General features: G+C 38.1%; 2 protein-coding genes across 6 annotated transcripts; one reads left to right on the top strand and one right to left on the bottom strand.

The window, feature by feature from the left end:
• Positions 1–749: 749 nt before the first annotated feature.
• Positions 750–4,671, top strand: LOC139997961 (UPF0764 protein C16orf89 homolog). Of its 4 annotated transcripts, none has more exons than XM_072022107.1 (6): positions 752–2,025; positions 2,223–2,321; positions 2,397–2,546; positions 2,631–2,926; positions 3,011–3,140; positions 3,228–4,671. In XM_072022107.1, the coding sequence occupies exons 1-6, from the start codon at positions 1,929–1,931 to the stop codon at positions 3,473–3,475; spliced, it is 1,020 nt and encodes a 339-aa protein (XP_071878208.1). In that variant the 5' UTR covers positions 752–1,928; the 3' UTR covers positions 3,476–4,671. The 4 variants fall into 4 exon arrangements, with proteins under 4 accessions (XP_071878207.1, XP_071878206.1, XP_071878208.1 ...); XM_072022109.1 differs by having other exon boundaries at positions 2,198–2,321; XM_072022106.1 differs by having other exon boundaries at positions 750–2,025; positions 2,198–2,546.
• LOC139997973 (uncharacterized) lies at positions 3,614–13,096 on the bottom strand. Of its 2 annotated transcripts, none has more exons than XM_072022134.1 (5): positions 12,908–13,096; positions 5,617–5,689; positions 5,339–5,500; positions 5,042–5,195; positions 3,614–4,816 (listed from the first exon to the last, which is right to left on the bottom strand). In XM_072022134.1, exons 2-5 carry the CDS (start codon positions 5,686–5,688, stop codon positions 4,701–4,703), a joined length of 504 nt encoding a protein of 167 aa, XP_071878235.1. In that variant the 5' UTR covers position 5,689; positions 12,908–13,096; the 3' UTR covers positions 3,614–4,700. The 2 variants fall into 2 exon arrangements, with proteins under 2 accessions (XP_071878235.1, XP_071878234.1); XM_072022133.1 differs by lacking the exon at positions 12,908–13,096 and adding an exon at positions 10,886–10,889.
• Positions 13,097–13,450: the final 354 nt, after the last annotated feature.

The following is a 13,450-nucleotide window of genomic DNA, read 5'->3' as shown; positions in this document are numbered from 1 at the left end:
GTTGATATTTTTATTTATTTCTGTTGTAGTTTCTGATTATTATGCGTTATTATGCGTTACTATTCTGCATTGGAATTGTATAGGCTAAGAAAATTTTTGACTGATATTAATTAATATTTTCAGGTATTTATGTATCATATTGTAAAGAGAGTGCTATATAGGTTTTCACAATCACTCATTGGAACGTAAATTATATATTTAAATTAATAATTACTGTTATAAAATCTATATCATTATATAACAATTTTTAATGCATACTTATTTATTACAATGTGTTTTACACATAATTATTATATATTCGTCAAGACTCGTAACTTTTAGTTTTGTTACATGTTTTTTGTTGACTGATATGTCTGAGATTGACATACGAAATTCATTATTAAGATATGATTAAGGTAAATGTGATCAAATAGCTTCAGATAGTATAGTAAGTTATCAAATTCTTTAGGATTTTAGTTATTATATGTTTAATTATTAAAACCATCTATATAAATTATTGGGAAAATATATGTATATTTTTGCTATTAATACATTGTAAGAAATATTTGAAAATATGTTAGTAGTTTATTCGGAAAATTTAAATGATTGTAAAAGGCTGGTGAATATATGCATCGATATGATTTTAATTCTCTCTCGATATATATAGTTCTTTCTTAAATGTTAATGTATATATTTTCACGATAAAGAATGGAGTTAGGTTGAGTATTTATTTTATCTCTCTATTTACAAGTATTCTGTGAATATGCATTAGAGAGATTGTATTGCGTTACATTATACAATTGCTTAGTTAAAATTCACATTACGAATGATTTGCGAACATTCGTTGTACTTATAGATCTTTTGCCGAATATAAGCAATTGTATTGAACATAGTTAAACAAATAAATAAATCAACAATTATTTTTCTAAACCATTTTTTAATTTCTTTGTCAGGAAATAACTGTTAAGACGTGTAAGTAAATACGAAGGGTTTCTTACAAGCTTTAAATTTATGAACTTGAATGAATTTGAATTTTTAAATATAAATTTTATGATTGTATTATTGACAAGTTTTTATCGTTAACTACAAATTTTTATTTTTACTGTTTCAAACTGTTCTTTCATTTATTTAGTAGATTAGAAATAATGATATACGATAATATTGTATATGTTCTGAGAAGAATCGCAACTCTTCCAGCAGTAGTTCAAGAGTCGAAACCTTTTTTCAAATGGAAAGAACTTCGAGGTACAGGTTATGCCATTTTGGTAAAATATTACCCTATTTATTTTCCGTATCTCTTCCCTATTTTTACAGAACAATTTTTATTATCAGTTTCTCAGTTCTGTTATTTTCATCAAAATTCAGATTAAATTAATACAAGATGATCCGGATGGTAGAATTTGTCAAATACAATATCAAATCGTAAGTTACCATCTTTAATTTTAATGCTTTTGTAAACGGTACAACAATGGAAATATATTATTACTTGAATTACAGACCAAGAAGAAGGCAGGGAAGTGTTTGAAGCTTCCGCCCTGACTGCTTCTGAATTCTCACACAAAACGTGAAGATGTAGAAAATCGCTACCTTATATTGTAATATCTTTACCAACAAATTAAGTATCTTCCACGCTACAATTTTGTACCAAGCAAGATCTACAATCCACTATTCGTTCTTCTTATTTCCTTCCATTCTATCGAATATCAATTAAACACCCACGAGTCGTTCTCGAAGTCGATTTCATTCAGAAGTTCGTCCTTCGAGATTCGACGCTTCGGAGGCTTCATCTTTATGAAGAAAAGTGGCCGGATTTCCGCTGAACGTGATGAAGAGGACTGGTTTAATCTTAATTTCTGTAAAGTCGCGTGGACGTATAGGGTGCATGGTGGGACTGTCGCTATAAAATCCTGGAAAAATCGAGATACAGCTTCTTCAGTATTGTAAGCTACATGGAAACACTTGGAAGGTTCGCTAGTATTTGGGCGGTTCTGTTTTTCTGCGGCGTCCCGTTTTGCAGCTATGGAAACTTTCTTTCTAAGGATTTTGGTGAGACTAGACGAAAGATCTAAGACTACCTTTTTTTTTTTATCAATATTATTGTATCGTTATCAAAGAATCTATTTGTGATAGTTATTAGTTTCTGTATCTTCTGTCGAAATTAGAAATTGTAATCAACTGTAATCTTTTTCTTCATACGTAGAGATATATTTGGTTATAGAGAACTAAAGTTGCAGTTATTGCAGGTGAAAAGTTGGACGTTCTGTCTAAGATAGTCAATTACATTCGCCAAAGGCCTCGTCAAATGAATGCCGATGTTACGTTATCTCTAACGATCGTCGAAGGTAAAAATTTGAAATCTATGAGTTTAACGAGTACTAAAACCTTAAACAAAATGCCTCCGTTATTCTTTCGTACAGCTAACACGATTGCTATCTTTTTGCATGAAAATGCGCGTCATCTTGTGGATAAACATCGAAACATACTTCTGACGATTTTAAGATCGTGCGATTCTGCTCGACGAGATTTGTTAGATAAAGTCATTCCAGAGAACGAGGACATCCAATTACGTAAGAATATCACATTAAAAAAGAAGATACCGCGTCTTGAAAAACTTTCTTATTATGTACAAAATTGAAGTTTTTTAATTGTAGTGCACGAAAGCATAAATTATCCAATTTTGTGGCTGAAAGAAATATCATGGCGTCATGGCGCTCTAAAAAAGGAGAAGACCAATTTTAAATTAAATTATCGGGGTATACGAGAACTGATAATGCAAGGACCGCCCAAGGAGGGAGAAAGCGATCGATGTCTTGCCGAAATCGTTCGGAACAAATTGAATTCCAGCGATAGAATTCCTGATTTGTGCGTGGAGATATTGGCAAATCGAGAATCTAGCAGAGGATACCCTCTTACTCATAGATTATTGATTGTTCAAATTGCTAAGATAGTCAGTGTCATTACCATATCCTTTCTTTCATGTGCTTTGACGTAGATTTAGCTTACGAGTTAATCGAATTTCGTTTCCTTTTAGTTGAAATGCGATCGAGGTCTTCCATCTTCGGAATTAATACTATCTTACTGTTCCGCGATCCTCGAAGATCTGATCGATATCGAAACAGCTGGATTTCCTTATCAAACGCCAGATTTAATGATGGAACAAGGTAAAACGGAATATATATACATATCGAATTTTGTTTTCTCGTCTAGTCTTACTTTTTTAAGTAACGCGTCCTCCTTTATTTTGGAAGTTGTTCTATGCGGCATGGAAGGATTCCTGGAATTCACTGGCAAGCACTATGAACGATTAGTACTGCGTTGGTCTCGTCCCAGTGGCTGTTTCAGTTCGTTTGGATATAAATTCGCCAGTAACGAGATACGCGTGTCGCGAAGAACTTCTAAGCAAACGGACTTTGGTTGCGATAGCCACGCTACTGGTCTAGCCGCTGCTACGCTTTCTTTATTTGTTCGCGAGAATCTGGAAAACGCTCGCTGGTAAACGCTCGAACCGCCTGACGAATGATCGCCTGCATAACACGTACGTGGATACGGCGCATCGGTAAAGGCGTAACGAACCAGAGAAGAATCTGGAAACGATGGAAAGGAAGATAACGAGATAAGGAAGAGAAAGAAGAAGTTACAAACAAAGAATAATTTATTTCTCATAGTCCGTAACAATAGTTACAAATTATAGAATCTCTACATACGATGGAAAGACGAGTAGAATAGAGTAAAAGTGGGAGCAGGGGAAATAAATAGTCAGTCGTTAACCTTGCGTAGGAGAGACTGGTTCTCGCGGTGTGGTAACGCGTATATTTTTGCATATGCTTAACATTTTCTTCATCCTTGAAAATGGAATCTATTCTCGTCCACGGCGGGGATCAGCCTCGCCTTTTTGATATCGCGTTCTGGCAAGCCGGCAGTGTCGGTTTCCTAGCAGAAACCGTGTCCCTCCCTCGCGATTTCTCTTGAAACCCGCGAGCTTGCACCCTCGATCGATGTCCACTTTTCTCTTCAATATTCTTTATGTTCGATCGTATTAGTCGATTTTTCATGGGCTATATAAATCGTTGAAGCGAATTTTTTATTAGATTTTGAGACACAGTTCCGACGAAACTTCAAAAAGTTTCATCTAACACATGTGATATAATTTTCTGTGGTAAATATCGAAATACTTTCACGTGCCATTGTAAATATACTATGCACCGAGAATTTTAATATTTTACGTAAAAATAATTTTATTTTATAAAAAGTAAAATCTCGGAATACTTTCTAAGCAAATCTTTTTTATTGCTTTTTTGCTTTTATTTAAAAGAAAAAAAAAATAAAGAGACGAACAATATAAGTAAAGCATATAGCCCGTAAATACAGCGAACCATCTTGAGAACCTCCAATTTCCTACGCAGAAGATTATTATCGTTCGAGGGAACATCTCGGTGTCATAAATATATTCTAAATCTACTGTCGACGATTGGTTTTGGTTTATAAACACGATTGCGTGGTTTTCGATAAATTCTCTATCGACAAAAAGGCGGTGCCTCGTGCTTTGGTGCGATTACGCTAATTGAACTTTAAGTAACTCCTTCCGAAGCAATCAAACCGTTCTTTCCTGCGATCGAAATCAATTTCTCGTTTGAAAGAAAGAACGGTACAATTTTTTCGCGAAAAGGAGACTTCTCGCTGTTTTTTTTCTTTTTTCTTTTTCATAAAATCACGGATTCGCCTCAAGGTCGCCGATAATTGTACGGCCTTCCGTATGGTCCCATTCTGCTGTTCAATTTATCGTATCTCAGATACTGGAAGTAACTGTACACTACTAACCATAAGTAGGCGTAGATTACTGAAAAAATATTAAATATTCATTAGAATTTCAAATAAATGGGCAGCTGAAAGTTAAAGGTTGTTGATACAACGTTTTTTAAACGCTCGAGGCGTTAACATAACGAGTTTTTTAACATTTCGTAAATATTGTCGTAACTGTTGAATATGCCAAAGAACATTGAAAGAGATTATAAATGTCAAGATTGTAGAATGCAAAGGTATTTATAATTCATTAGCTACTCACCGACAGCTATAAGGCCAATGACGAGCCATAGAATTCCATTTATTGCCGCGTGATTCACGAAGAACATTATGGATGTGTATAGGACACTCACTAACAGACCGACCGCTAACATCAAGCCCAGAATTACCCATGGTAGCATCATAAACGTGTTTTTCTATAATAAAACAATTTTCTCACCCTTTCGCTTTCGATTCATACAATTAATTATATCGAACGAAACAGCATCGAGAGAATGACATTGAGAAAAATTAAATATGATTTACGATTTTTGTAGAATCGATGGAGAAACGATTTTACCTTGATAGCGCCAACTATGAGCAGCGTCGAGATCAAAATTGTCATGCACAGGTTTATCGCGAAGATGATTTTAACGATGCTTTGGTCCAGCACGTCGATCAGTATTGTCTTCCATTCGACGTTCAGAGTAAAGATCATAATCAACGAGATGATCGATAGAATCTAACATAAGCAACGAAACGAATAATTTAACCATATAGAAACGACTTTTTCTTTCGATTAAAATTACAAAATAGAATTACGAAATTACTAATTTTAGAAATTTGGTAAGTACTTACGATGCCCAATATTCCGGTGAACAATGTTCCCGTTTTTAACGAGTAACATCCGCAACACGACGTGAGTTGCATTCTGAAAAGGAGCAGAACAATTTAAACTATATTTGCAAAGCTAAAGGACAGAGAGCGTTCTTAATTATTATTCTATCGATCTGTGGTTTGCCGTAAATGTCGAGCAACCACTCTGATAGAATTTAGATCACGAGTAGATTTAGAATCTGACTGGTGCTCGCGTATTTTTAAAGCCGATTGATGAACTAATTTCTCGTTCTTGTTGTCTCAGTGCTTTTTTATTTTCACTTCGTCGATGCCTTTTAATATTTCGCTTATGTTCTTTCGACGTGGCTGAATATTAAGAGATTTTATTCGAAAGTCGTGGAACGGAAGAAAAATTATGGATCCGAATGGTAAAAGATGAGAATTTCGAAGTTTTTCTCCAATCAACCGCCGTTGAGTCACGCGGCATCGAGTCACGTAACAAATTTGGAGGATCACGACTCAAGGATTCAAGTTCCTCGTACAAGCTGCTTTTATCGAATTAAATGTCACGGAACGTTTCATTTTCCATTCTGTGAACAGTCGCGCCGTTCGGCATCAATTATAATGTTTGCATATCCACGTGGCGTGACCAACGCATTAACATCCGTGATATTACGTCGAACTTGACGCCGTATTATACTTCACCTTAGTCATTTTTATTTCAGTCTGAGCGTCACGTAGAAATTTCTAAATATTGCGCCCGTGTGAATGAGCACACTCGATAGTTCGCCGCATTGTCAAAATGCAGGATGACGATTTTATCAAAACGCCGATGCATAGCTTACGCGAATTGTTGTACAAAATGTATCGCGAATTATAAATAAACGTAGAATCGTAGCTGATTCTTGTCTCGAGCGTACCCAGCGTTCGATATAATTAAGCTTTGATGCTTTTTCTGTATTCCACACTTTTCCGAAGAGATGCCAACGCGAGAGAAAAGCGAAGAGAGCGAGAGGATTATGCGGCGGAACTTAATGGAAGGAGAACGATAGAAATGAGAGGAAAACGAAGAACAGCAACGACGATGGTCACGATCTCTAACATGTGGCATTAAAACGACGAAGTTTAATTCGTGGCACGCCGAGAATAGAGGGAATATGGGTCATTGGCATAGGTGGCCAGATCTATTTTCGCTTGTTTGCCGGTTCGTCTTTTCGGCCTATCCGGTGCTGACCTTTCTTTCCGCGTTTGTTATTCCACCAGGCTGTCGTATCCGGCCGCCAGACCATAGGAAACTTCTTCAGAACTACCCCGATCAAATAAATTACCAATATCTTTGAATCCTGTTCTTTCTGTATTTCTTTAGCTCGATTCGCGTTTCTTTGGAAATGAAATTAATTTTTTTTTTCTGAGGTGAAAGGATTAATCGTCAGTGTGGAAACTATTGGGAAAATTTCGTTCGTTAAATTCGTATTAGCATCGACAGAACCACTCGGTTTATCGTTACGTTTCTTTTTTAATTAAGAAGATGCGACACCGATGAATCGTAATTAACAAACGGCTCTCGGTATCGTTTAAAAGAGCAAGAAAAGAAGTCGAAGAGACAGGAAAAGGAGATCGCCGTGAGATCGGTCGATACGAGTCATACGAGCGACCGTGGCGGTCATGGCGAACACGAAGCATCGTCGAGGTCTGTCGGGCCCCATAAGGAAACGCTTCTCGATCCCTTGTTCCCGTATTTCCTCTGGTTCACCTCGTGCAAAAAGGAAACACGTCGTCTATGAAGAACCAGTCGGTTGACATTGGCCACCGTTCGATTCCTCGCTCGCTCCGCTTCTGTCTCGATTTCAGAACGCACGAATCCGTGATTTATTCGACCATTAAACGAAACGGAACACGACCTCACCGTCTCTGCGATCGATTCCTCCATCGACGATTCCTGGGACGCGTCCCGGGAACGATGGAACAGAAAACCATGAGTTAATTCGATCTCGAAAATAGCTATAAGGACGGCTCGATAGAAGGAACGTTATCAGCAGAATAGATAAATAGATGAATTATACGAGTTTTTCAGGCGCTATTTCGATCAATTCCATTTTTTGCTAATTTCATAACGTTACTACGCGAAGACACGATTAAAGAAGACCTCGACCTGAATGGAACTTGGCGTGCTGTTCAAAGTCTTATGCCTTTTATAACGCGTAATAACATAATTTTACGCTTCTTCCAGTTCGTTTCATTTTATTTGCTTTAACTTAGCAATTGTACATTTTACTATCGTATAAAAAAGTGACAAATTTCAAATGAAATTTTAACACTTCTACGTGTAACGTGACTGCGGTCACGCGTTGACAGCAGCATCGAGTTAGCTCGTTACGTTTGTTCTATTGTTGGATAAGTTTGTTCGAATAAGTTGAACGATTAAGACAGCGATTACGCGTTATTCGACGTAGCTTGGACGAAACTTTCAACGAAGAAGCTGTTTTCTTAATTTTCTCGCCAAGCTGAAAGTGCAAATCATCGATAAAGATTCGATCGAAACGTGTCGTAATTTTCCGTTTTATCGTGTACGTAGATCGTAAAGAATAAAAACAGAGAACGGTTGGAAGAAACGCCAACGCGTAAATTCGTTAGCGGAATAATAACATTTGCACGCAACTATGCGCACAGTCTATAAACAGCGATGACACATGAAATAAGGTCGCGTAAGGTGAACCGAGCATTCTGTGAAAAAAGCAAAACTGCGGTAAAATCGCTATTATGCTCGTTACTTATTACCTCATCGCGACCCGATACCTCGACCTCGTTTATCGCTTTTAATTACATTCATGCCATTACAAGTCCGTTTGGCGAAGGAAATGCAGAAGGAAACGATTACGGAAGATTAAATCGCGAATTCTGACGCTTGCATCGAGTGACTTTGTCGGTCTGTTCGTCGTATTCCTCGCAAAAAAACACGGTTGCATCATCGAGCGAGAGAGATCACGCTCGACCTCGAGAGGCTGTTTTCAACGAGAAGGCGTTCGCTCGTGGATACGAAGGCGGGTTACAACGTTTCCTTTCAAGTACGATTTAGGAAATGTAGCTCACCGGTATCCGGTGTCTTTGATATTTAATTAAGAAAGAATGTTTTAAGATCGCCGTGTTAAGTCGAGGTTTGCCGAGTCAAGCGGCGACACCGCGTTGCTCTGAATTTGAAGCGTGTAAGAGTCGCGTCAGAAATTTTGCCAAAATACAGAAAGTGTATTAAAACAATGGACGCGTTACGGAAATTCGCTTTATAAATCGGAGACACGAAAGGAGGTCGTAGGTGAAAAAGATACAGTTTATAAATAGAGATAATAACGAGAACAATATTAAACAAATTCTTGGAATTGCTTTTCGCAATTGAGCCATTACGTCGATTAACTTCGTATTAATTTCGAAAGTATAAAAGAGTGGCATATGGAAGAAATATTTTTCAGTTATCTACCAAAGCGTACCTAATGCTGATCACGTTGAACGAACAGAAGACAAATTGCGGTGGTGTGGAACGAGTGGGATCCCCGTTAAATTTAGGCAGAGCACGCGTGCTAATCGACCGAAAAGAAATAGAAAACCACTTGATACGCGTGTTTACGCAGCCTACTCAATTATTCTTGACCCAGATACAACCATTAATCGAGAGCGTGGAAAGGGCGCACCAGTTACTTAGCGAAGCTTCCTTCTCTTCGACCAGGGCGCTGTCCTTCCGTGAAATGGATATCAAAGGATCGATATCACGTCAGCTTTTTATTCGCGGCTTCTTCGCGATGGAAAAATCGCGATACATAGAAATACAATGGCAAAAAGTTTATTATGTAGGCGTTTAAAACCCACGCATTGAAACGTTACACAATAGACGTGACGACGACGATTCGCATTTGAAAGTTGTCGTTAGAATTTAACATTCAGATGTTTATCAAAGATGTTTTATGTGTGCAGCATCCACCGCGACCTCCAAGTCAGGTGCAACGTCGTTCGCGGAATACCGATATCGTGTGTCGCGTGTCGATTCCTTCGCAATCGTCTTCCGCGTTCGCCAAGGAAACAAGAAAAATGATCGCCTTCCATGATCGATATTGCGTTCTAATTTCTTTAGTCACGAGAAGAACAGAAACGTTTCCTTCTCACGCGTCGTTACTAAATTCTTCGTTACTTGATTTCGATCGAACCGAATCCTTCGATGCTTAACCGCATCCTTCGACCAAGAATGAACGTAATCGATAAAAACATATCGATTTCAGTTACGTCATTTTTAGTGGTAATAAATGCGAATAAATGCCACAGGAGAAATGTCAACGATCCGATTTCTAAGTAACGAAATTAATTCTTTTGAGAAATTGGCAATCCGAATGACAAGTTGGCTCTGTCTTCGTCGATCAACAGGTTAAGAGCTTCACAAAGTAGTTCACGAAGATCTGTACTATTCGCATATTCATAACGCACGTCTGTATAGTTCGACAAGTTGCTGCGCACTTCGCATACGTGTTTTCATGGTTCACAGTCGCGAACGCTACTATTGGCCTCCTTTTACTTTTCGCTCGCCGCCGCCACCATCATCCTGCTTCTTGCCTACGATTTTCGCGGTCCATTCGCGAATCACTCCTCCGTTTGTTTCAGACCTTCGTTAAGCCACTCTATTTTTTCCCTCGTGTTTCACCAATATGTTTATTTGTTCAAGCTTCTCTGACTCAGGACCGAGTTCCTTTTCCTTCCTTTGCTTTGGTCTTTATTTTCGTTGATAGTCTCGGACGATCAGAGTAGATAAGAAAATAGAAATGCAAGTGGGTAGAAGGGTTGTAAGTGTGAGACGCTACGCTATTATTTTAAGCTTATTCTTCATTATTAATTAACTTGTCGAGTTAAGAACTACGTATATCGATAAAATCAAGGTTCAATATCATTAACAATATCATTCGTCAAATCCACTGAATGGATTTTGGATATTTTATGCTGCATTATTGAAATGCTTTTATTGAGATGGAAACGTAATTGTACATACTTATTTATTTTCATTACACCATTTCAATTATAGTTATTTAGCAGTAACTACAGTATTAGACGTATGTAACGTGTATTTATCGAAACATTATTATAAATTGATAGCGCTAACGTCAATATTATTTAATATTATATTATTGGAAAGTACGAAGTTTAATATACTTTTGAATTAACGAAAAGAAAAAGAAAATACAAATCGGATAAACGAAGAATATAAAACACGACAAAAAAGAAGGTCGCGAGCGAATCGCGTTATGAAATGGTTCTGTTTTGAAAGAATGTTAAATACGCGGGAGTATCGAAAACAGCGACGTGACATCCGCGTAGTTTGGATTATTTCAGTTATCAAAGTTCACGTGATTTTTTGCAACTTATTCTTCGATAATTAGACGAGTTGGTCGATAATGAGGAAAATTTTCAGAGATCTTAGCAACAGCCAGTGGCGACTATACCCCGATGTAGATAAACTATACAGACTATGTCTGTCTCGACGGCGATAACGCGAAGGAACTCGTACGACAATATTGTAAATGGTTTTATAAAAACAAGCTTTTCCCGAGAATAGAGAGAACAGAGATACGTTTGAACCGGACGATGCTGCATCCAGGATGTTCGTCTCGATTTCAGTAATCCGAGCGTTACTTGTCTTTTGCAGACCTTTCGTTTTGTCCAGTAGAATTAAAACGTTTGCTTGCTGACGATGAAACTTAGATCAAGACGAGATTACGATATTTAAGAAAAAAAGAAAAAAAAAGGAAAAACACTAATTTCTCTTTGCTTTTATATTAATACGTTTTGGAGCTACGTTTTTATGTTGTGGATATTTTGGGAATTGTCAACGAAAATACTGTTTCATTCGTTCGAAAATGAATCTTTGCGATCTGTTCGTACATTGCGGAAGGTAGAGGAAACTCGTTCAATTGTTCAACGCTGTTTTAACACCTGTTTTAAGTGAATCACACGATTACATCGTGAATCACAAGATTACAATGTATCTTACAGTTGAAAACACAGGTGATATGAAAATGAAAAAATTCGAAAGTTTACCGGGTGTGTTTACCGTGGAGATTTGCTATCTCGACGAAGAGTCGTGTCTTTTCCTAAGGCGAGAAGAATTTTGTGCGTTATTTGCACATGTTTCGCGGTCTATGCTAAACACAGGCCCGTAACAATTTTTGTCGCGGCAGCTCGCGTATTCGCCATATATTTTCATCGTACGAACAAATTGAAGAAATCGCTCACTTGGCCGATTATACAATTCGCCACGATTATCGTCAATTACCACGGTGATGGATAATTTTCGTTTATCGTACGAGCTTGTCCGTCCTTCGTTCGAGTTTTTGGTGGAATTTTTACGAGCTAACCAATTGTTCCTCTGTAAATAACTTTTACGAAATTTAAAAACACGTTTCTACAACGATAGCAAAAATTATCGGGTGTGCGTCGTAAAACGTCACAACCTTGAAACCTGAACGTTGTATTTCTTCTGATTTTATAATCGTCTTTTGTTATTCGTTCACTTATTTATTTACTACAAAGGAAAAAGAATTTGTTCGTTAATAAGTATAAGTTATTAACAAGAAAGAAGAAACCACAAGAAGAAAAGGAAATGAGAAATTAAGAAATATAAACTTTTCAGTAATATATTAAGAAAGAAAGAAATTATCGAGCAAAAAGGAGAAATAAGTAGCGAAACGATTATTATAATAAATTGTTTTCCAAGGATTTAAATAACCCGGTGGTAGGTCAGGATCGAGTTACGTTTGTTAAAAGTATTACACCGCTTCAAGCGCTTTTAATTACCACTCGAGGTTATCAAACATCGACTAAAAACTGCTCGCGCTCGGTACGTCATTTTCCGCCACCTACGATCCTCAGCTTCCTACTTTCTTCCCCCGCAACTGTCGCTTTCAAACCCTTTCACACATTTACAAATCTTCTCGTATTACTCACTCACAGGACGAAAAGAACCTAACTAAAATCTACGACGCTAAAGAGGACTTCGTGCGTGATCACTTTTATCCGGAATCATCTCTTCGAACTTCAACTTCCGTTCACCAAAAAGATCGAAATCAACCCAAACTTTTCACCTTCACTTCTCTCTCGTCTCTCGTTACGTGTCTTCTTCCTCTCTATACATTTGCATTCTCCTTCTTCCTGCTTTCTATACGTCGTCAACGTGCAAACATCGCGACGTTATGAAAGACGCCGATCGCAAACGAATTTTCACTGAGTCTCTCGTTTAAAAAGAAAAAAAAAAAAGAACGAAACGTTCGTTCGATTTACTCACTTTTGAAAAATCGCTGTTCTCTCGAGAGGATCGAACGCGCGAGTTCCGAAAGGAAGACCGGAAGAAAGGTACGTCGGGGCGAATGAGGAAGAAAGTTGGGTGCCGCGAGGCGCAACGAAATTACGCTTAGGTCCAGCGCGGTCCGCTCGCAATAGGAGATGGTCAGAAACTGTGCCAAGAACAGTACGCGCGCCGCCGCGGCAGACCGCGAAGTTGTACACCTACGACGCGTATACCTACATCTACACCGGTGGCTAACCAACACAACATCGCGCCGCGGCTGATCGCCGATCGGCTTTTCTTCTCTTCGCTTCGTCCCGTGCCAACCGATCGCCGTCACGTGCAGGTTTTTTCTTTTCTTTCCACGGAAATGACAAACGCAGGTAGAAGAATCGCGAATCGAAGCTGCGATTGTGCAACATTTGGATGATCGGCGGACGAGCTTGGAGAAGTTGATAAGGGTGGTCGATCGGTGGGTACAGGAACAGCGAAGAAGAGTAAACGCGGATAGGAGAATCGTGTGAGGGAAAGAACGTTTTAGGA

This window comes from Bombus fervidus, chromosome 2 (assembly GCF_041682495.2).
Source record: "Bombus fervidus isolate BK054 chromosome 2, iyBomFerv1, whole genome shotgun sequence".
NCBI lineage: Eukaryota > Metazoa > Arthropoda > Insecta > Hymenoptera > Apidae > Bombus > Bombus fervidus.
This window is presented reverse-complemented; position numbering and strand designations above follow the sequence as displayed.